Source organism: Emys orbicularis, chromosome 3 (assembly GCF_028017835.1).
Source record: "Emys orbicularis isolate rEmyOrb1 chromosome 3, rEmyOrb1.hap1, whole genome shotgun sequence".
NCBI lineage: Eukaryota > Metazoa > Chordata > Testudines > Emydidae > Emys > Emys orbicularis.
The window spans coordinates 209,656,373-209,680,225 of NC_088685.1; the positions used below are offsets into that span (position 1 = coordinate 209,656,373).

The window sequence follows — 23,853 nt, forward strand, 5'->3', positions numbered from 1 at the left end:
TAACAGTATATGAGCTATTTTATAACGGAAAAATAAAAACTATTGGAATGTAACTCCATGCATTTCCCACACTTGCTCCCATTGGTTTTTCCAAATACTAAAATGATTCTGCTTGAATCTTTGGCAAAGCCAAGATTAAAACACTTCCTGAAATGAAATTTAACAGAATTTTATTTTCTACTTATGAACTTTTACTAGGAAAGTGTATTTAATTCCATTAACTGTTAGGCCCAGAAACAACACAATATTTCTGTTTTGTTCACACATGTTGTGGAATCGAATTGGAAACAAAACAAAAAACCCACACACCCTCCTTTCTAAGGGAGCTGCACTCAAGCCATCTGAACAAAAGGAAGAAGGGCTTACCACACCTTTGCAGGAAGGGTAGCGAAGAGGAGACTGCCTGGTCAGATTTCCAGAGATTAAAACAATGGCAGGTCTTCATATGCTCTGCTTGAGGTTAACTGCTCTCTGAAGTGATTGTATTATTTCACATGTTCATAACAAAGGGTACAGAAAAATCAAGAAATGAATAAAGTAGAATAATAACTATCAGCCGGGAAAAGGAGCTACCGCTAGACTATGCAAATTGAAGATTACTGATTTGTGGTGTTTTAAGGGTGAGGAGGAGATAAACGCCGTGAATGTCATCCATAACTAGTCCCTCTTCCTTTCGGGTCTATGCTTTCTCCTAATTACATCACTAGGTTACTGGCAAAGTCAGAATTATTAGAGATATGGCCTAGGCTGGGTTGGTGAACAATACCAAATTATTCCATATTCACCAGAGCATGGAGCTGTGGCTGAATAGCATCTGTCTGTGTATGTAGTACCGTAAGCTCACTTAAGGTGGTAGCTATGAGGGCTTCTTGGGGTCCCACAGTCCCATCCGATTTGCAGTCTGTCACGATGGTAGAACTGTTGTCGTGCAGTGCAGTCACACTCCCTGGGACAGCAGTCAAGTTTTGATAGTGGCCATTTTCAGAAAAAGACAGCAACTTGTCTGTTATTTTAGGTGACACATGATACTCTTCATCAGGAAGCTCTGTCTTGTGACCTTCATCGTTCTTCGACACTCCTTCAACAATAACCAGGAACGACTTCCAGGGTGTATTCTTATCATGTATCTAAAAACAAACACAATACAGTTTCAGCACTTGCAGTTTAGAATGACAACACTTTGCCTTTCAACAGAAGCTTCCAGCCAAGGATCTAAAAATCTGTTTACAAATAATGGGGCAGATTCTGTGCCCTGCTCCTCAGCTTTTATACGGCTCAGGCAGTGTCAAAAGGAGGGGGACTTGCTATATCCTCCTACATGGGGATTCTGAAGCAGGCGCACAGTCAGCAAAGTGGACTCCTATGGCATCTCTCTGGAGACAGGGAGAAGAGGCCTGAGCTATTGTAAGTTGACGCAGAAAAGAACAGCCCCAATGCTGCTCTAGCTTGTCCCAGGGCCAGGTAGAAAATCAGGGAGCTCCAATCAGGTCCCTGATGGGCTCCCTTGCTCCATTTCATCAAGTGTAAACTTGGCAAAGCAAAGTATCTTTCCCAATGAGTGAAGTCTCTCACAGCCCCCCTGTATGATCACTCCCATTTCGCAGGGAAATGGCAGCATCAGGGTCATACGGTGAGTCAGCAAAAGAGTGAGAAAAATAACTGTCCTTTCTGCTGTGTGTTTGCTATGCTGCCAGTAGTGAGATTAATTTGACTGTAACCCAGGAAAGCTGTCGGCCTCAATGGGACAATGCATTTACTCAAGTATTCTAAAGCCAACAGGCCCTTTCCTAGAACGGGCCCATTTTACATGGGCATGTCTGAAAGGCGAGATAAGGCCCACTGGAACGAGCAGTGGAGTCTGGAGCAAGACTCCGTCCTTACTGAAGTGTGCCGCCGCAAGGTCGATTTGTCCGTGAACGTTCGCCCGCACGCATTGCACATGAACGGTTTCTCGCCCGTGTGTATTCGATGATGGCGCTGCAACGCGTTGAGCTGTGTGAACTGCTTACCACACTGATCACAACAATAGGGCCGTTCACCTGAAATCAGAACACAGGGTTAGACTGACCTCTGAGCTGTACCTGGAGTGCTGCTCCTTTGGTAATCTCATAACGTGCCCTCGTATCACATTGATTTGATTAGGCAAGTACAGGCATGTTTGCAAAGCATGCAAATACATTTGCGGGAATTTCAGATTTGCATAAAATTATACTGATGCATCCAAGGTAAACAGCTCATTTCTATAGTTTCAGGGCAGATCCTCTGCTAGAGTAAATCGGTTTAGCTCTATTGAAGCCAACAGAGCACTTACATCAGCTGAGCTTCTGGCCTGAAATACAGGAGTTTTCATATTTACCTAGGGCAGAAATTCTGGGATTTATTACACCCTCTGGTTTCTCTCTTTAAATCTACCAAAGCAGATCACAACACCATTCAGTAGGTACAATGCACTTTAGTCTAAAGTGTCTTTCACCCATGATTTATTATTTACCCCAGTAAAGCATTTTGTGATACAGCCACAGGGTTAAATGACAGCACAGGGAAAGAAAGTAGGCGTTTCAGATGATTTGAAAATAGATGCAAATGTGATGAGACAGAGAGAGACAAGGTTGGTATTGCAGATGGCAGGCAATATAGGGGAGAAGGCTCTAGCATCAATGGTAGGATTGTGTGCAGGGACAGAGAAGAGACCAGTGCTCGACAAGCTGAGGGGAGGAAAGTAGACAGTGTCTTCGAGCTAGCTGAAGATAGTCTAGAGAGAATTTTATAACTATGAACAATATTAAGCTGGCTTTGCAGTGGAAAGCAACTAGATGGTTATAGTGTAGGCTGCACTTTGTACATGAGCAAAGCTAGACAGAAACATTCGCCCCATGCTGCAGTGTTGAAAACTAAGGCGCACTCCACCAGACAAAAGAGGAGATAAAGACATGGATGGAGATTTCAGCAGGGGTAGAACTGAGGCTGATATAGATACAGGTGAAGTTATGGAGGGAGCCATATAGACAGCTCGATTGCTATAAAAGATATGGGTGAAGGAGAGTGTAGAGTCAAAGACAATGTCGAGGACACAATCAGCAAAGGCAGTAGACAGTGTTTGCTTGGAGACGCTGGCAGCAGCCTGACACTGACTAGAGTTGCATGGTTCAGGTGGAACCAGTAGGAAAGCAAGGCTGAGTCTGAGCAGAGATGCAATTGTGCCCATGGCCATTTTGCTTCTACTGACAGAGAACAAGGTACAGGCAGAGATAAACACAAACTGGGAAGAGGAAGCCGGCAGGAAAGGTGGGTGGGAGGACAAGTCTGCAAAGACAACATTGCTCTTTGCAGTGTTTTGAATGGAGCTAAAGTGGATACGGCTCTTTATTTACTAATAAACTTCTCTGCGTGTTATGTGGCATCAGCATCGGTAACGAGGTATCAGCACAGCTCTGTGAAATGCTTGCTAGTTAATTGCTGCTATACAATCAGCAGGGAGAACACATTTTTGGAGGATGGGGTAAGAGGAAAGGAATGGAGGAAACACCACCACTGGTTGAAAATAGTTTTAAGAGTTCTACAAAGGGTGAGTACGTTTACAAGTAATAAAAGTTCTTGGTTAAAGGAGTCCCTCAAAATTAAACAGTCCTAAGACTTAGACCTATAGATACACTTTACTATCCTATGCACTTTACTTTCCAAACAAATGTTTCCTACCCGTGTGAACTTTAATATGCTGGTAAAGCGAATTCCTCTGTGCAAATGTTCTGAAGCAAACTTCACATTTAAACGGCTTGGATCCGGTATGTATTCTATTATGGTGTTTCAAGTACTCCTTAGAGGCAAAGCTCTTCCCACATGTTTCACACATAAAAGGCCTTTCCCCTACAGCAAGGGTGAATTGGAGAAGGAAAAAACAAAGGAATGTTTTAGAACGTCATTAGGCATCACATGCAAACACCGAGCTATTATATACAAACTAAACAGAGGTCAATGTCAAAAGGGATTTCAGTGGGCCTAGCTCAGGGGAGTAAGAGCTGCGTTATCAGGTACGGAATATGCCTGTTTGAGAAAGCTGTACGAGGCACCATTCTCAGAAGGAACCTCCCGTCTCAGAGCACACCAAGATATCCCCAAATGTAGGGCCTGAACAAAAGCCCACTGAAGTCTTCAGTTAGTTGGAGTCGTTCCACTAACTTAGTGGCCTTTGGCTTAGGCCCATACTGAACAGAGTCCTGCTCACCCTTATTAGAAGGCCACTCCATTAAGTAGCCAACGTTCAGTTGTTGCTTAAGGCAAGTTTCCCTGTGTTAACATGTCACTGGTTTTACATTTTCTGCCAGCTCACATTTGTTCATGGCAGAAGAGTCCATGAGCAGGGGGGATGGAGAGATTTCTAACAGGTTTGGGTAAGAAATGCAAAAGGAAAAGAAGAAATTCCCCACACATGACTGAAGTCTGGTGGTACAATGTCAATCCCGCATATGTGATTTTAATCGCAAGTGTATGAAGTAGGTAATTACAGGTTAAAATAAGCCACTTTTAAAATTATGTTTCTTAGGTTAATTGCTGCATGTCTGCCCAGAATGTGAGTTCATATTTAGCTTTAATAATTAGGATAAAGCCTTACTAACAATGGGACTGAATTTCCAAAGCAGTCTCCAGCTACCCATGATCCAAAGTCCATTGAAGCCCATGGGAAACTTCTATTCCCTTTAATAGGCTTTGCCCACTTCTACCCACTGCCCGCCCACAAGCAAAGACCACACAGGGAAATAAGAGAGCAAAATGCAGACTGTGCAAAGGTGTCTATGAATGAGCCCTTTGTAAACAAAAACAAAAAAGACCTTTTTACTGCCATTCACAGCAAATAGTTGGGTTTATCAGGGGCTTTGGAGCTCCTTTTTAAAGCATTTTGAAGACCAGTATTAGTTCATTAAACTAAATGACAGTAAAGCTGTGATGAAGGGAAGGTGTGGCATTCTGCAATATTTCTGATAAGGGCACATTTAAAAACTTGTTTTTACAGCAGTAAATTCTGAAAATGTTACGGGTGAAGCTTTGAAGATTTCCCCCCCCCCCCCCCCCCCGTCTCTCTCAAAAATGCTCTAACGCCAATACAGAAAAGCAGAATATGCAACAAAAATATACTTGTGCTTCACACTGGAGCTCCTGATCTACTCAGTATCCAGACGGCTGCAATTATTTATACAGCTGGTGTTTTATTGAAGTCTTGTGTTGTTTTTTTCTTTAGGAAATGCTAATTAAAATTAACTCTTTTTTGTACATTTCCTTAAACCTAGCAACCTGGGTAAAGACAACTATTCACAAAATCATGATCTCTCTCCTTGCCCCTTCCCTCCCCTACTTTAAATGTCACAAACATATGTCACATAATGTCACAAACACAAACTGCAACAGCAGCTAGGTTCTAAATAACATAAGTTTTGCACCTAACGCCCCTTTAACTTGGGGAGGGGGACAAAGGAAGAAACTTGCCTGTATGACACCTTTTATGATATATAAGCATGTGATTCTGTGTGAATCTTGCACCACATTCCTCACAGACAAAAGGTTTCTCACCAGTGTGGATTCTGAAATGAAAAAATACCATTAAGCTAAAAGGTTCTCTCTCCTCTACAGTACATTACTAGTCACTTTTACTGTCTGGTCATCCTCTGAAATGTGACTAAAAACATTGGCATTGTGGAGTTCAGTGCTAATTGTCTTTCTAAGATTTCCTAATTGAGCCGAGATTCTGAGCTGTGATCCACACAAGCAGAGTGCTGTGCCTGACTATCACATTCCAGAATTTGGGATCAGGATCCAGAAATATTTGAGCCAAAGAAGTTTTTGGTAAGCTTAAAAATCTCTACGGAATTTTTACACACTTTATAAACTGTTTTTTTAAATTCCATCTGGAATCTGAAAGTCAAGCAGTAATCTTTATGGTTCTGATATCATCACCAACATTTTCTATAATCAGAACTTGGCTAACAATTCTTTTTCAATGATTACTGAGCCAGAACAGAGTTTGGTTTGCTGTTCCCTAGGTGTGCTGGCTCTGCAGGGTTGTCAGGCCTACAAAGTAAAGTAAGTGGCTATGGCTCAGACTGAAGACACACAGGGAGCAGAACAGGAAAATGCCATTTTTATATAAGCTTGTCTCTCTCACCAACAGAAGTTGGTCCAATAAAAGACATTACCTCACCCACCTTGTCTCTCTATATCCTGGGACCGACATGGCTACAACTACACTGCATTTTTATACAGTCATTTTCCTTATTATAGCTTCAGTCCTGCAACGAGATCTGCATGGGTGAAGTCCAGTGTCCATGCAGAGCAGCTTGCAGGATCAGGGTCTAGAATTGCACTTCAGTTGCATCTACCTTTAACTTCCTGCCTACACATGAACTTCACACTTGATTTACTTGACTCCTTTGACTAGTTCTGCAGGAACAAAAATACCAGGTGATCAGTTCTCAGTTAAATATTAGCAGGGGAGATTATATGTAAAAATTAAAATGAAAACATTAGGTAATTATCTGAGTGGCTCCTTCCTCTGGGCCTCCCAAGCGTCTTGTCTTTCTAGGTCTGCCTTCTAGAGGATAAGCTCTCAGGACAGAGACTGTCTTGATATGCATGACACGTACAATGCTGAGCACCTTCTCAATGCTTAAACAATAAACTCATCAGAGAGAGCATCCTTACTGTCCCTTCATACTGGTACCAGGTAGAGAGGGAATCTCATTTTCCTGACTAGTGAATGATTTTCAGTGTCAAGTGGCCACAACACTTTAAAGAGTGATGCTAAAAAAAAAAAAAAAAAAATCTATATCTGTGTTGGTAATAACATTTTAGGACCCAATCCTGCAAATGCTTACTATGGGGCATAGTGTTTACTATCATGTGAAATCTCATTGATTTCAATGGGACTATAATGACAGAAAGCATCCTGTCTGTATGTAGTACACCTCTACCCCGATATAACACGAATTCGGATAGAACGCGGTAAAGCAGCGCTCCGGTGGATCAAAGCAAGTTCGATATAACGCGGTTTCACCTCTAATGCGGTAAGATTTTTTGGCTCCCGAGGACAGCGTTCTATCGGGGTAGAGGTGTACATTTAGATTAAGAGACTAAGATCTAATGAACTTCATACCTCAGAGGAGAGAGTGGCCTAGTGATGTCAGAACATTCCAAAGTTCTAGTTCCAGCTCTGGAAGTGACATTTTGGGGAATGCACCATCTACCTCAGTTTCCCCACGCTTACTCTACCTCAGAGTGTGCTCTGAGGGTTAGCGAGGGGTTGATTCTACAAGGCATTGGCCCCAATCCTACAAAACACTTACACATGTACTTAACTTTAAGAACAAGTAGTTCCCTTTACTTTAAGCACATGCTTAAGTGCTTTGCAGCATCAGGGCCACAGCAGCTCATCAACTTGCAGTCTCAAGCCCCAAGTGAGCCAAATTTGCCTTCACAGACACGCAACTCACACGGACTTCACGGGTCCCATGTGAAAAGGCACAATGTTCTCATTTTCTAAGTGCTATATAAATATTAAGCTTTATTACCCATCATTCCTGCTGTGTTTCTACTTTCTGCACTTAATTCGCTGACAGTGACACCAGATTGGTCTGTTTCTAGTCAATTTCACTTCTTGGGTATTTTTGCAGCATCCTGGTCCTTGTTTTATTTGGGTTACACACACCACTGGGGATATTGACATTTTTTAAAAGGTTTTCATTCCCACTGCATAACATTTTACTATTAATTTTAGTGTTTCTTAATTCAGTTCAAAAAAACATAAGGCCCCAAATCCGCAAACAATCTAGCATGTGTGTAGTTTTACTTATGAGAGCAGTCCAACTGATTTCAATGGAACTACTCACAAGAGTAAACTTATGTGCTTAAGTGTTTGCTGGATCGGGGCCTAAACCTATACTTTGGGCTTAGATTAAATGACAGTGCTCCCCTAATTAGAAATAAAACACTTTGGAAGGGGATATATTGAAACCCTCCAGTCAGTCTCCTTTTAAATCCTCACTCTACTTGAGGGTTCAGGATGTCTTTCAGTGGATTTTACCTTTCCCACCAGAATCTAACAAGGCCAGTTAAGTCTGTTCATACCTCATGTGTGTTTTAAGTGCAGAAGGCTGAGAAAATTTAGCCTCACACTCTGTGCACCCATAAGGCTTGTCGCCTGTATGCGTCCTTTCATGAAGCCTCAAAGCAGTTTTGGAGCTCAAACCCTTTCCACACTGTTGGCACTGATGACGCTCCCCACCACCCTCATGAACCTGAAGAATGTGCCTCTTGACGTCCTTCTTCCTCTTGAACTTCTTACCACAGAGTTCACAAGGGAAGTGGCGCTCACTGGTGTGGACGTGGCGTTGGTGGCTTTTTAAATTGCACCGGTTGGCAAAGGTCTGACTGCAGGTTTCACACCGGTAAATGATTTCAGCCGCAATGCCATGACTGTGCTTTATGTGCTTGAGAAAGCTCTTCTCATACAAGAATTCCTTCTTGCAGGTGCTGCATTTGAAATTGCCGCCTCGTTTCTTCTTATCCTCCTCTGATTTTTGAAAGTTGTCTTCTAATTCAAAGTTGCCATTGCACTCTTCATTCTCAGGCTTCACACTGTTTTCCACTTGCCCCTCTTCCTTCTCCACATCATGCATGATTTGGTCTTTCGGGAACTTGTTCTCTTCAGTAGCATCCTCAGCATTCTTCTGTTGCTCTCTCAACCGCCTTGTGTACTTCTTTTTGGGGATTTCTACAAATACTTTCCTCCCAGCCAGCCTCCCACTGGCCCTTCTGATTTTGGCATAAGGAGGCTTCATGGTTTCTTTTTTCTTGTCAACCTTCTCTTTTGATTTGGCAGTTGGCCTCTCAGGAGACACTCCATTGCTGGGTCTTTCCATGGGGGAATTGGGAGAATCAGGAGGACAGTCTGTACGGTCACCTTCCGCCACAACAGTTGGCTTCAACTCAACTAAAGCATTTGATTGGGTACCACTGTCGTCCTCAGCATCCTGCGATTCAGAGAAATTTTGCAACTCCAACAACACTGATTCAAGCATCTGCTTCTTCAGCTGAAAACAGGTTTCAGACAGGTCCAAGCACTTAAGCTTTTCAGCTATTTCCAGCATACGTTGCACTCGGTCTTCCTCCACTTCTACCTTGGCAGTATAGACAAACTCAAGAAATGAAGCAAAATCAGCTACCTGGACCTCATTCAAGAACACATTTGTCCTTGAGCTATCCATGCTCTTCTCATTAAGAAACACCTCCTTGAAGAACTTGCTTGTTGCTGCCAATACAGCTTTGTGAGCAACAAACTCTCCCCTGACACCTTGATACTCCACGCTAACCGTCACATCACAAAGATGGCCCAGAAGACGCAGCTGATGCATTTCGTTCAGAAGATTTATCGGCGAGGACTTTGATTCTAGCAAAACTGCATTACTTTCCATCTTTCTTCTTTCTGCAAACAGCTGTTAACAACATCACATGTTAGTTGCCTGTCATGGAGAAACCAATAAAACTGAAAAGCCCAACTCCCATTCCGGCACCTTAATAAAGTGGCCAGATTTTCAGAAAAGTGCTATTGAAAAATCTGGCCCGAAGCACAGACTAGATTAGCTGTGTCTCATTTCTATATAGAAATAAACTAGCAGCCATTCATAGAAAGTAATTAGATTTTTCAAAAGTTAACTTCTATTTCAAGTCTCAATCATCATTTTGGCAGATTCACTCCTTGAGAAATCAGAACTAAGATGCTAGAAAAGTTGAGTTCAATCTAATAGGATTCTAAAATGTAATAAAGACTAAGTGAACAAAAGAAGGGTCAAAAGAAATGCAAAGTGCATAACAAAAGCACACTTACAATCCCAAACAGAATAATTCCTGAGAATAGGTTTTTAGGGTAAACAAAAGGGTATTTTAAACAAAAGTTGGATGAAATGAAAATATGAGTTCTCAAAACACAAAAGTCAATGAGATTATAAAACAGCGGGGCTAATTATTTATCTCCACAAGTTGGGAAAACACTTCTAAAATAACAGGGTTATGGACCATGGTCTGACCCACTATGACAGCTCTTATGTTCTTATGATTGGCTTGCCTCTTGCAAGGCCTACTGTAGATGGACATCTTTTACCAAGCATGAACTATGGAGCTTGGATGGCTAAACACAACTTCCATTTCTCTTTATTTATCCCAGACACGTTTTCTCTTCCCTCTCATCTCAGACTATATATTTTGGGGTTAATTAAGCAAAGATCCATTAATTGATAAAGCATTTGATATTAGCATAGTTTGGAAGTTAATGTTTTTCAGTAGAGGTACAAGCCTTTAACCACTTTACGTTACAATACTTCCTGTATTACTTTATAATTAGCCACTTGTTTACTGATTGAACAAACTACCAAAAGTTGAAAAAGCTATTATTACAAACTGTCTGTGTACAGACACCAATGGTCATCAGCAGAGAGTAAACCCAGAATCTTCAGAATCAAAGTCACCAGCCTCTTCCACTTGAGCTAGAGAACACCTTAAACTGTATACCCAAGCTATTAGTTTCCAAGAGTCAGCCCCAAGAGAGAGACTATCCAAATCATTAAACCAGTGTATTATACTAACATTCTAAAACATATAACCCACACTCTCCATAAAGCTGTAATAATAGAACTAAGAACTACCATCAAGGTGCAGAATGCTCTCGTTTTGGTAACACTGGTCTTCCACTCTATTGGAATTTGTTCAAACAGGAAACAGTAATTTAACATATTCAATAAGGTACATAGTGCAATGAAAGGCTTTCACTTCCAGTGGGTGACAAACTCTTGTTCAAACTGCTAGCAGCATTCTCTGCTTCAAGCACATATCTGTGCCAATAGAAACATCCATATATATTTCGCCTAAAAAAGATGTTATGTCACTGAAGCCTGCAAACTGCTGCGTGGGCACAGGGAGTCTGCCCACATGGAACAGCTTGTAGGACTGTAGACCATGTGCTCATGTACAGCCAGCTGTTACCCAAGTCACATGTCATACTAAAGTGCCACTGTCTAGAGCAGTGGTTTTCAAACTTATTTGACCACGCCCCCCCTTCTTTGTGTCTGTAGTAGTTTATGCCCCACCCCTGTCACACAAGTACATATACCAACATATGCAGTGGTGGTGTTTCACTTGAATCAGTTTCGGCTTCTGTTTTTCACTTGCGTTGGTTATTTTTTGAGCCAACGACCCATTGTAATAAGAGAAAAAGCAAAAGTGTGATTGTGGTCCACGTGTACAATTAAATGTGCACACTGCGTCGTAGCAAACAGATTAACGTACAGATGGCAACGACTTTGTATGATACTATGCAAGCTTAAACAGAAATCCGTCATAAAGCACAGCACCATCTGAGGACCTATGGTGTCTGGAGGAATCCGTTTTGCTAGTTACGCATTGCTGTGGGTAAAATGTGCGCAACAAGTCTTCCCCCCCCCCCACAACCAAAAAAACATCTCATGCCGCCCCCGGGAATACATTCCACGCTCCCCAGTTTGAGAACCCCTGGTCTAGAGGCAGAACTGCCTAACAAAACAAAAGACAGAAAGCCAGTTTTGTCAGGCATAATCCAGCATGGCTAAAGTGACCATTATAATCTGTGAGGCACAGTAGAATGGCCACTGGAACAGAAGAGTGGCACCAAGTTTAGATGACAGATAAAGCGAGCATGTGAAGCCCAGCTAACAGTGGGCGCCAGGGGGCGGTGGGGGTCTGTGGGGGGCGGGGGTCTGTGGGGGCCCAGGGGGCGGCGGGGGGCTGTGGGGAAAGGGGGTCAGTGAGCACCCAGGGGGCGGCGGTCGGTGAGCACCCAGGGGGCGGCGGGGGAGGGGGTCGGTGAGCACCCAGGGGGCGGCGGGGGTCGGTGGGGGGAGGGGGTCAGTGAGCACCCAGGGGGTGGCGGGGAGTCAGTGGGGGAAGGGGGTCTGTGGGAGCCCAGGGGGTGGCGGGGAGGGGGTCTGTGAGCACCCAGGGGGTGGCGGGGGGTCGGTGGGGGAGGGGGTCTGTGGGGGCCCAGGGGGCGGCGGGGATCTGTGGGGGGGAGGGGGTCGGTGAGCACCCAGGGGGTGGCGGGGATCTGTGGGGGGAGGGGCATGTGGGGGAGGGGGCCGGTGGGCGCCAGGGGTCTGTGGGGACCCAGGGGGTGGCATGGATCTGTGGGGGGAAGGGGTCGGTGAGCGCCCAGGGAGTGGCGGGGTCGGTGTGCGCCCAGGGAGTGGCGGGGGGTCGGTGGAGAAGGGGGCTTGTGGGGGCCCAAGGGACGGCGGGGGTCGGAGGGATAAGGGGGTCTGTAGGGGCCCAGAGGGCGACGGGGGTCAGTGGGCACCCAGGGGTCTGTGAGGGCCCTGTGGGGGAGGGGGTCTGTGGGGGCCCAGGGGGTGGCAGGGGTCTGTGAGGGGAGGGGGTCGGGGGCGCCCAGGGGTCTGTGGGGGCCCAGGGGGTGGCAGGGGTCTGTGGGGGGAGGGGGTCGGGGGCGCCCAGGGATCTGTGGGGGCCCAGGGGGCGGCAGGGGTCTGTGAGGGGAGAGGGTCGGGGGCGCCCAGGGGTCTGTGGGGGCCCAGGGGGCGGCGGGGGTCTGTGAGGGGAGGGGGTTGGTGGGCTCCAGGGGGCGGCGGGGGGGTCGGTGGGGGGAGGCGGTCAGTGAGCGCCCAGGAGGAGCGGGGGGTCTGTGGGGGCACCGGGAGTAGCGGGGGTCGGTAGGGGGAGGGGGTCGGTGAGCGCCCAGGGGGTCTGTGGGGGACTGTGGGGGAGGGGGTCGGTGGGCTCCAGGGGGCTGTGGGGGGAGGGGGTCGGTGAGCGCCCAGGGGTCTGTGGGGGCCCAGGGGGCGGCGGGGGTCTGTGAGGAGAGGGGGTCGGTGGGCTCCAGGGGGCGGCAGGGGTCGGTAGGGGGAGGGGGTCGGTGAGCGCCCAGGGGGTCTGTGGGGGCCCTGTGGGGAAGGGGGGTCGGTGAGCGCCCAGGGGTCTGTGGGGGCCCAGGGGGCGGCGGGGGTCTGTGAGGGGAGGGGGTCGGTGGGCTCCAGGGGGCGGCGGGGGGCTGTGGGGGGAGGGGATCGGTGGGCTCCAGGGGGCGGCGGGGGGCTGTGGGGGGAGGGGGTCGGTGAGCGCCCAGGGGGTCTGTGGGGGCCCTGTGGGGGAGGGGGATCGGTGGGCGCCCAGCGGTCTGTGGGGGCCCAGAGGGCGGCGGGGGTCTGTGAGGGGAGGGGGTCGGTGGGGGGGAAGGGGGTCAGTGAGCGCCCAGGGGGAGCGGGGGGTCTGTGGGGGCACAGGGAGTAGCGGGGGTCGGTAGGGGGAGGGGGTCGATGAGCGCCCAGGGGTCTGTGGGGGCCCAGGGGGCGGCGGGGGTCTGTGAGGGGAGGGGGTCGGTGGGCTCCAGGGGGCGGCGGGGGGCTGTGGGGGGAGGGGGTCGGTGGGCTCCAGGGGGCGGCGGGGGTCGGTAGGGGGAGGGGGTCGGTGAGCGCCCAGGGGGTTTGTGGGGGCCCTGTGGGGGAGGGGGATCGGTGGGCGCCCAGCGGTCTGTGGGGGCCCAGGGGGCGGCGGGGGTCTGTGAGGGGAGGGGGTCGGTGGGCTCCAGGGGGCGGCGGGGGGCTGTGGGGGGAGGGGGTCAGTGGGCTCCAGGGGGCGGCGGGGGGCTGTGGGGGGAGGGGGTCGGTGAGCGCCCAGGGGGTTTGTGGGGGCCCAGGGGGCGGCGGGGGTCTGTGAGGAGAGGGGGTCGGTGGGCTCCAGGGGGCGGCGGGGGGCTGTGGGGGGAGGGGGTCAGTGGGCTCCAGGGGGCGGCGGGGGGCTGTGGGGGGAGGGGGTCGGTGAGCGCCCAGGGGGTTTGTGGGGGCCCTGTGGGGGAGGGGGATCGGTGGGCGCCCAGCGGTCTGTGGGGGCCCAGAGGGCGGCGGGGGTCTGTGAGGGGAGGGGGTCGGTGGGGGGGAAGGGGGTCAGTGAGCGCCCAGGGGGAGCGGGGGGTCTGTGGGGGCACAGGGAGTAGCGGGGGTCGGTAGGGGGAGGGGGTCGATGAGCGCCCAGGGGTCTGTGGGGGCCCAGGGGGCGGCGGGGGTCTGTGAGGAGAGGGGGTCGGTGGGCTCCAGGGGGCGGCGGGGGGCTGTGGGGGGAGGGGGTCGGTGGGCTCCAGGGGGCAGCGGGGGGCTGTGGGGGGAGGGGGTCGGTGAGCGCCCAGGGGGTTTGTGGGGGCCCTGTGGGGGAGGGGGATCGGTGGGCGCCCAGCGGTCTGTGGGGGCCCAGAGGGCGGCGGGGGTCTGTGAGGGGAGGGGGTCGGTGGGGGGGGAAGGGGGTCAGTGAGCGCCCAGGGGGAGCGGGGGGTCTGTGGGGGCACAGGGAGTAGCGGGGGTCGGTAGGGGGAGGGGGTCGATGAGCGCCCAGGGGTCTGTGGGGGCCCAGGGGGCGGCGGGGGTCTGTGAGGAGAGGGGGTCGGTGGGCTCCAGGGGGCGGCGGGGGGCTGTGGGGGGAGGGGGTCGGTGGGCTCCAGGGGGCAGCGGGGGGCTGTGGGGGGAGGGGGTCGGTGAGCGCCCAGGGGGTTTGTGGGGGCCCTGTGGGGGAGGGGGATCGGTGGGCGCCCAGCGGTCTGTGGGGGCCCAGAGGGCGGCGGGGGTCTGTGAGGGGAGGGGGTCGGTGGGGGGGGAAGGGGGTCAGTGAGCGCCCAGGGGGAGCGGGGGGTCTGTGGGGGCACAGGGAGTAGCGGGGGTCGGTAGGGGGAGGGGGTCGATGAGCGCCCAGGGGTCTGTGGGGGCCCAGGGGGCGGCGGGGGTCTGTGAGGGGAGGGGGTCGGTGGGCTCCAGGGGGCGGCGGGGGGCTGTGGGGGGAGGGGGTCGGTGGGCTCCAGGGGGCGGCGGGGGTCGGTAGGGGGAGGGGGTCGGTGAGCGCCCAGGGGGTTTGTGGGGGCCCTGTGGGGGAGGGGGATCGGTGGGCGCCCAGCGGTCTGTGGGGGCCCAGGGGGCGGCGGGGGTCTGTGAGGGGAGGGGGTCGGTGGGCTCCAGGGGGCGGCGGGGGGCTGTGGGGGGAGGGGGTCAGTGGGCTCCAGGGGGCGGCGGGGGGCTGTGGGGGGAGGGGGTCGGTGAGCGCCCAGGGGGTTTGTGGGGGCCCAGGGGGCGGCGGGGGTCTGTGAGGAGAGGGGGTCGGTGGGCTCCAGGGGGCGGCGGGGGGCTGTGGGGGGAGGGGGTCAGTGGGCTCCAGGGGGCGGCGGGGGGCTGTGGGGGGAGGGGGTCGGTGAGCGCCCAGGGGGTTTGTGGGGGCCCTGTGGGGGAGGGGGATCGGTGGGCGCCCAGCGGTCTGTGGGGGCCCAGAGGGCGGCGGGGGTCTGTGAGGGGAGGGGGTCGGTGGGGGGGAAGGGGGTCAGTGAGCGCCCAGGGGGAGCGGGGGGTCTGTGGGGGCACAGGGAGTAGCGGGGGTCGGTAGGGGGAGGGGGTCGATGAGCGCCCAGGGGTCTGTGGGGGCCCAGGGGGCGGCGGGGGTCTGTGAGGAGAGGGGGTCGGTGGGCTCCAGGGGGCGGCGGGGGGCTGTGGGGGGAGGGGGTCGGTGGGCTCCAGGGGGCAGCGGGGGGCTGTGGGGGGAGGGGGTCGGTGAGCGCCCAGGGGGTTTGTGGGGGCCCTGTGGGGGAGGGGGATCGGTGGGCGCCCAGCGGTCTGTGGGGGCCCAGAGGGCGGCGGGGGTCTGTGAGGGGAGGGGGTCGGTGGGGGGGGAAGGGGGTCAGTGAGCGCCCAGGGGGAGCGGGGGGTCTGTGGGGGCACAGGGAGTAGCGGGGGTCGGTAGGGGGAGGGGGTCGATGAGCGCCCAGGGGTCTGTGGGGGCCCAGGGGGCGGCGGGGGTCTGTGAGGAGAGGGGGTCGGTGGGCTCCAGGGGGCGGCGGGGGGCTGTGGGGGGAGGGGGTCGGTGGGCTCCAGGGGGCAGCGGGGGGCTGTGGGGGGAGGGGGTCGGTGAGCGCCCAGGGGGTTTGTGGGGGCCCTGTGGGGGAGGGGGATCGGTGGGCGCCCAGCGGTCTGTGGGGGCCCAGAGGGCGGCGGGGGTCTGTGAGGGGAGGGGGTCGGTGGGGGGGGAAGGGGGTCAGTGAGCGCCCAGGAGGAGCGGGGGGTCTGTGGGGGCACAGGGAGTAGCGGGGGTCGGTAGGGGGAGGGGGTCGATGAGCGCCCAGGGGTCTGTGGGGGCCCAGGGGGCGGCGGGGGTCTGTGAGGAGAGGGGGTCGGTGGGCTCCAGGGGGCGGCGGGGGGCTGTGGGGGGAGGGGGTCGGTGGGCTCCAGGGGGCAGCGGGGGGCTGTGGGGGGAGGGGGTCGGTGAGCGCCCAGGGGGTTTGTGGGGGCCCTGTGGGGGAGGGGGATCGGTGGGCGCCCAGCGGTCTGTGGGGGCCCAGAGGGCGGCGGGGGTCTGTGAGGGGAGGGGGTCGGTGGGGGGGGAAGGGGGTCAGTGAGCGCCCAGGGGGAGCGGGGGGTCTGTGGGGGCACAGGGAGTAGCGGGGGTCGGTAGGGGGAGGGGGTCGATGAGCGCCCAGGGGTCTGTGGGGGCCCAGGGGGCGGCGGGGGTCTGTGAGGAGAGGGGGTCGGTGGGCTCCAGGGGGCGGCGGGGGGCTGTGGGGGGAGGGGGTCGGTGGGCTCCAGGGGGCAGCGGGGGGCTGTGGGGGGAGGGGGTCGGTGAGCGCCCAGGGGGTTTGTGGGGGCCCTGTGGGGGAGGGGGATCGGTGGGCGCCCAGCGGTCTGTGGGGGCCCAGAGGGCGGCGGGGGTCTGTGAGGGGAGGGGGTCGGTGGGGGGGAAGGGGGTCAGTGAGCGCCCAGGGGGAGCGGGGGGTCTGTGGGGGCACAGGGAGTAGCGGGGGTCGGTAGGGGGAGGGGGTCGATGAGCGCCCAGGGGTCTGTGGGGGCCCAGGGGGCGGCGGGGGTCTGTGAGGAGAGGGGGTCGGTGGGCTCCAGGGGACGGCGGGGGGCTGTGGGGGGAGGGGGTCGGTGGGCTCCAGGGGGCGGCGGGGGGCTGTGGGGGGAGGGGGTCGGTGAGCGCCCAGGGGGTTTGTGGGGGCCCTGTGGGGGAGGGGGATCGGTGGGCGCCCAGCGGTCTGTGGGGGCCCAGAGGGCGGCGGGGGTCTGTGAGGGGAGGGGGTCGGTGGGGGGGGAAGGGGGTCAGTGAGCGCCCAGGGGGAGCGGGGGGTCTGTGGGGGCACAGGGAGTAGCGGGGGTCGGTAGGGGGAGGGGGTCGATGAGCGCCCAGGGGTCTGTGGGGGCCCAGGGGGCGGCGGGGGTCTGTGAGGGGAGGGGGTCGGTGGGCTCCAGGGGGCGGCGGGGGGCTGTGGGGGGAGGGGGTCGGTGAGCGCCCAGGGGGTTTGTGGGGGCCCTGTGGGGGAGGGGGATCGGTGGGCGCCCAGCGGTCTGTGGGGGCCCAGAGGGCGGCGGGGGTCTGTGAGGGGAGGGGGTCGGTGGGGGGGGAAGGGGGTCAGTGAGCGCCCAGGGGGAGCGGGGGGTCTGTGGGGGCACAGGGAGTAGCGGGGGTCGGTAGGGGGAGGGGGTCGATGAGCGCCCAGGGGTCTGTGGGGGCCCAGGGGGCGGCGGGGGTCTGTGAGGGGAGGGGGTCGGTGGGCTCCAGGGGGCGGCGGGGGGCTGTGGGGGGAGGGGGTCGGTGAGCGCCCAGGGGGTTTGTGGGGGCCCTGTGGGGGAGGGGGATCGGTGGGCGCCCAGCGGTCTGTGGGGGCCCAGAGGGCGGCGGGGGTCTGTGAGGGGAGGGGGTCGGTGGGGGGGAAGGGGGTCAGTGAGCGCCCAGGGGGAGCGGGGGGTCTGTGGGGGCACAGGGAGTAGCGGGGGTCGGTAGGGGGAGGGGGTCGATGAGCGCCCAGGGGTCTGTGGGGGCCCAGGGGGCGGCGGGGGTCTGTGAGGGGAGGGGGTCGGTGGGCTCCAGGGGGCGGCGGGGGGCTGTGGGGGGAGGGGGTCGGTGAGCGCCCAGGGGGTTTGTGGGGGCCCTGTGGGGGAGGGGGATCGGTGGGCGCCCAGCGGTCTGTGGGGGCCCAGAGGGCGGCGGGGGTCTGTGAGGGGAGGGGGTCGGTGGGGGGGAAGGGGGTCAGTGAGCGCCCAGGGGGAGCGGGGGGTCTGTGGGGGCACAGGGAGTAGCGGGGGTCGGTAGGGGGAGGGGGTCGATGAGCGCCCAGGGGTCTGTGGGGGCCCAGGGGGCGGCGGGGGTCTGTGAGGGGAGGGGGTCGGTGGGCTCCAGGGGACGGCGGGGGGCTGTGGGGGGAGGGGGTCGGTGGGCTCCAGGGGGCGGCGGGGGGCTGTGGGGGGAGGGGGTCGGTGAGCGCCCAGGGGGTCTGTGGGGGCCCTGTGGGGAAGGGGGGTCGGTGAGCGCCCAGGGGTCTGTGGGGGCCCAGGGGGCGGCGGGGGCCTGTGGGGGGAGGGGGTCGGTGGGGGGGGAAGGGGGTCAGTGAGCGCCCAGGGGGAGCGGGGGGTCTGTGGGGGCACAGGGAGTAGCGGGGGTCGGTAGGGGGAGGGGGTCGATGAGCGCCCAGGGGTCTGTGGGGGCCCAGGGGGCGGCGGGGGTCTGTGAGGGGAGGGGGTCGGTGGGCTCCAGGGGGCGGCGGGGGGCTGTGGGGGGAGGGGGTCAGTGGGCTCCAGGGGGCGGCGGGGGGCTGTGGGGGGAGGGGGTCGGTGAGCGCCCAGGGGGTCTGTGGGGGCCCTGTGGGGAAGGGGGGTCGGTGAGCGCCCAGCGGTCTGTGGGGGCCCAGAGGGCGGCGGGGGTCTGTGAGGGGAGGGGGTCGGTGGGGGGGGAAGGGGGTCAGTGAGCGCCCAGGGGGAGCGGGGGGTCTGTGGGGGCACAGGGAGTAGCGGGGGTCGGTAGGGGGAGGGGGTCGATGAGCGCCCAGGGGTCTGTGGGGGCCCAGGGGGCGGCGGGGGTCTGTGAGGGGAGGGGGTCGGTGGGCTCCAGGGGGCGGCGGGGGGCTGTGGGGGGAGGGGGTCAGTGGGCTCCAGGGGGCGGCGGGGGGCTGTGGGGGGAGGGGGTCGGTGAGCGCCCAGGGGGTCTGTGGGGGCCCTGTGGGGAAGGGGGGTCGGTGAGCGCCCAGGGGTCTGTGGGGGCCCAGGGGGCGGCGGGGGCCTGTGGGGGGAGGGGGTCGGTGGGCTCCAGGGGGCGGCGGGGGACTGTGGGGGGAGGGGGTCAGTGAGCGCCCAGGGGGAGCGGGGGATCTGTGGGGGCACAGGGGTCTGTGGGGGGAGGGGGGCGGGGCGCCCCGGGGGCTGTGGCGCGGCCCCTCACCCCCACACCCAGAGCCCATGTCCGGGGCTCCCCGCGTCGGGGGGGGGGGGTCTGCAGGGCTCACACCCCAGCCGGGCCCCGCTCACTCACCGGGCAGCCCCGGGCTCCGCGCGGCGGCCGGAAGCGCTGGGCGCTCACGAGCGCTCCCCCCACCCGGCCAGTTCCGGCAACTGCCCCGGCGCAGCCGCCGCCATCGGCGTCACGAGACCAAGCGGCACCGCCCTCGGGGCTCGAGCCACAGGACGACGGCGGCGCAGAGACATGACGCAAACGGACAGAGGGCCGGGCGGAAGTGGCGTCAGACCGACCTCTCAAGACTGCGCCTCCTCGCGTCGCGGGGTTGCCTGGCAACGTTTCCCCCTGCAGGGATGGGGGCCCCCCACGGCCGTGTCCCATCCCTACGAGGCCTGTGCCCCCCATACCCGTCAGTCTGTGCTCACCCTGCACCCCCACCAGGCCTTCAAGCGGTCTTCGCCCCCTTTCCAGCTGGCCCTGGAACGTAATTCACTGTAACATGGGGGGCAGGAACCACCCCAGGAACAAGGGGAACGACACCAATACAGTCAAGCGAATTCAAGGGAAATTAAAAGACAGTCACAAGAGTGAAATGCCTGTACCACCATAGAGGCGCAAACAATATGTATTAGCTCCCCCCCCCCAAAACAAAACAGAAAAAGGATTAAAAAAAAGCCACTGTGACTAAACAACAGAGTAAAAGAAGGGGCTAGAGCCAAAAAGGAATTTTTTAAAACCTCGAAGTCTAATCCTACTTAGGAAAACAGAAAGGAGCATAAACTCTGGCACATCATATGTAAATAGGGTGACCAGCTAGAAAGTGTGAAAAATTGGGACGGGGTGGGGGGTAATAGGCACCTATATAAGAAAAATCCCCAAATATCAGGACTGTCCCTATAAAATCGGGACATCTGGTCACCCTATATGTAAAAGTATAATTAGGCAGGACAAAAACAAATGTGAAGAGCAACTAGCAATAGATACAAAAACCGATAGCAATTAAAAAAAATAGTACATCAGAAACAAGCAGCCTGCCAAAAAATCAATAGGGTCACTGGGCAATCGAGGTGCTAACGGAGCACTCAAGGAAGAAAAGGCTGTTGCAGAGAAACTAAATGAATTCTTTGCATCAGTCTTCACTGCAGAGGATGTGACCGAGATTCCCACACCTTTTTAGGTGACAAATCTGAGGAACTTTCCCAGATTGAGTTGTCAATAGAGGAGGTTTTGGAACAAACTGAAAATTCAGTGTTGGTAAATGTAAAGTAATGCACGTTGGAAAACTTAAACCCAACTGTACATACAAAATGATGGGGTCTAAAATTAGGTGTTACCACTCAAGAAAGCGATCTTGGAGTCATCGTGGATAGTTCTCTGAAAACATCTACTCAAAGTGCAGTGACAATCAAAAAAGCTAGCAATCTTAGGAACTCATAGGAAACAGATAGATAAGACAGTAAATACCATAATGCCACTATATAAATCCGTGGTACACCCACACACTGAATACTGCGTGCAATTCTAGTCACCTATCTCAAAAAAGATATATCAGAATTGGAAAAAGTCCAGAAAAGGGCAACAAAAATGAATAGGGGGATGGAACAGCTTCCATATGAGGAAGAGATTAAAAACACTGGGATTGTTCATCTTGGAAAAGAGACAACTAAGGGGGAATATGATAGAGGTCTATAAAATCATGAATGGTGTGGAGAAAGTAAGTGTTACTTACCCTTTCACATAACACAAAAACCATGGGTCACCCACAGAAATCAATAGGCGGCAGGTTTAAAACAACAAAAGAAAGTATTTCTTCATACAACATACAGTCAACCTGCAGAAGTCATTGCCAGGGGATGTTGTGAAGGCTAAAAGTTTAACGGGGTTCAAACAAGAATTAGATATGTTTATAGAGCATGTTAGCTGTTAGCCAAGATGGTCAAGGATGCAACCCTATGATCTAGGTATTCCTAAGTCTCTGATTGCAAGAAACTGGGACTGGATGACGGGATGGATCACTCGCTAATTGCCCTGTTCTGTTTATTTCCTCTGAAGCATCTGTCACTGGCCGCTACCGGAAGACAGGATACTGGGCTAGATGGACCATTGGTTTGAGCCCATATGGCCATTCCTATACACACAACCCACCCCCTGATGTGCATCCCATACCTCTCTCCCCATGAGGCTTGCATCCCCATGGTTCCCAGCCTATGTGCTCCATCCCTAGGGTTACCATCTGGCCAGCGTTTGACTGGCCTGGCCGTTTTTTTTTATGGTTTTCCAGTTGTTAGAAAAATAATTTAATCTGCCTTTTTTTTAATGTGGGCCTAAAGGTTTGCATTATTACCACAATAAACTGGAATATCTAACGTTAAAAGTTTCTCTGTCCAGCTAAAGATGCAGTGCTCCCACTTCCACAGTTTAAGCAATAACAGATGAAAACTACTGAAAATACAGCAGCTGTCTGCCGACCAACACTCAAGCTCACCACACGTGTGTATGTGAGAGAGGGTTTGATTCATGCGAGAGTGAGGAGACGTGTTATGTTATCAATCTATATGTGTTCTCTCGCTACATACTATGAGTAGCTGTTGAAGGGGAGGGGGCTGCAGAGTTGCCTTATGGTTGGGGTTGTGGCGAGCTTTGTGTTATGGGGGAGAGAGGGTGCTGGGTTTTTTGCGTTTCAAAGGTGGTAATCCTACCCATACCCCACCCTCCCCCATGAGCCTGCCCCACATGCTCAGACACCAGGAGCCAGGCCTCCAAAATCAGAAGATTGGCTTAAAACTCAGGAACTGTTAGGAAAACAAGCATGTTGGCTCTGGGCTGTGAGCCCATTCGGTGCACTCAGGCCACGGCTCAGACACATGGGCTAGAGCCTTTTCTGCCTGCTCTTAAATGAAAGTCAAAATTCTCAGGCATCCTATGAATGTGGGAGTGGTGGCTTGAAGGACATCAAACTTCACAGGAGTGCTTCACAAACATAAATTAACCACAGCGAGATAAGGTTCCCCAACCTCGGTGAGATAAAGGTGGGATTATCCTCTTCCCTTTACAAACAGGGAACTGAGACACAGAGATATTAGTGTCAAAAGTATATGCTAATTTGATTAAAATGTCCATGGCCTGATTTTTCAGAAAGTTTAGCACTTTGTTCCAAGCACAACTCCCGTGGACTTCTGTTGCAACTGTGAGGCCTCAGCACTTCTGAAAATCAGACCCCAGGTTCTCATGCTGAGCACCCAGAAAATGAGGAACCACCCCAGGAAAGTTTGGTTTAAATGACTTGCTTAGGAACTCTAGCAGATGCAGGGATAGAATCAGGAGTGACACTCAACTGCCTAAATCACAAGACCTTTCTCTTCCTGAAGTCCCCCGCCTCGTCCACAATGCACCTTTCAATGACTGCAACAAATAAGGAAGGGGTCCTAATAGACAGCTTCATTCTCCACACAACCCTTATTTGTTTCCTGAACGCTGACCATGCTGTGCACTAACTGAGGCAGGGGTCCTGTGGATGTGATCATGGAAAGACTATTATAATGAATGCACACAAGAGAGACGAATTACGGTTGTACAGGCCTCCTTGGTTCTGGCATTTCCTAACTTTGGAGTGGTTGACTTTGCAGCTCTGTGTACATATAATTTCCTATGTTTTTAAAAGAGCAAACTGAAAAAAAACCCAGACGTTCCAGCATTTGGAACCATATTGACTCCATGTGGTCATCAGCAGGGTTAGAACCTTTAGATTCACACACAGACCTCTGCTGGAGCTAACAGAGTACCTGGTATCAGTAGTAGTCATCATCCATCCTCTATGTAGGCCCGCCACTAGGAGATGAGGCACATATTTTACCCATGGGTTTCCAGCTATTTGCTGACAGCTGAGGAATGTTACGACTCAGGAAGCCTGAGTTCTACACTGTGTCCTGAGAGAAATGTACTCAAGTGGTTACAGTACAACCCCCTAGCTCCCACTCAACTCCTCATCCCAGTTCCAGTGTCCACCCTCTTTCTGGCTCCATATCCCAGCCCCAGCTCCTCACCTCTGTTGATCTGAGCCAGGCTTCCTCCTCCTCCTCCTCACTGAGTGGGTGTAAGCGGCGGAGCATTTAGAGCACAGGAGAGACAGTCACCCTGCTCTCAGTTCCTGCATGCCGGGCCAGAGCTGCCCCTGGCTGCTGCAAGGAGCAATGGGAGGAAAAGTCCTGCTTTGCCCTGGCATCCCTAAGCTAGAGCATGCTCAGTGCAGACTGAAATTTTGGAGAATTTAGCTACTGAACTCTAACGAATCTCTATTGAACGTGTGAAAACTGAGATTCGCAGCAACTCATAACTTGGCCAAATTTGGGCGGATTTTTAATCGCATGGCAAAAGGGAAAGCCTGACATCACAGTGATTCCCCCCTGCCAATTGTCAAGTCCCTGCTCCAAAGCATAAAGATGCTAGAGCTTCTCAACACAATGGTTACAAGATCTTTTTTTAACATGGGCAAAAGAAACATATTTTTCCCTAGCCTCATTCTGAGAAATGGCTGAACCGTTTTTGCTGAAGTTTACCAAAAAATCATGTGTGAGGCAG

General features: G+C 54.6%; 1 protein-coding gene across 1 annotated transcript; it reads right to left on the bottom strand.

Annotated features, from left to right (window-relative positions):
* Window positions 1-770: 770 nt before the first annotated feature.
* Window positions 771-19,379, bottom strand: GZF1 (GDNF inducible zinc finger protein 1). Its single transcript, XM_065401830.1, has 6 exons — window positions 19,351-19,379; window positions 8,113-9,479; window positions 5,479-5,573; window positions 3,697-3,864; window positions 1,882-2,039; window positions 771-1,127 (listed from the first exon to the last, which is right to left on the bottom strand). Exons 2-6 carry the CDS (start codon window positions 9,456-9,458, stop codon window positions 771-773), a joined length of 2,124 nt encoding a protein of 707 aa, XP_065257902.1. The 5' UTR covers window positions 9,459-9,479; window positions 19,351-19,379.
* Window positions 19,380-23,853: the final 4,474 nt, after the last annotated feature.

What these genes read in the sequence shown, in the direction of transcription:
- GZF1 (XM_065401830.1), bottom strand. Translation starts at nt 9,458, where the DNA reads ATGGAAAGTAATGCAGTTTTGCTAGAATCAAAGTCCTCGCCGATAAAT. An exon ending in TCATAAAAGGTGTCATACAG is followed by an intron (nt 3,865 to 5,478) that starts GCAAGTTTCTTC and finishes CCCTTGCTGTAG; the next exon opens with GGGAAAGGCCTTTTATGTGT. An exon ending in GCATATTAAAGTTCACACGG is followed by an intron (nt 2,040 to 3,696) that starts GTAGGAAACATT and finishes TTCTGATTTCAG; the next exon opens with GTGAACGGCCCTATTGTTGT.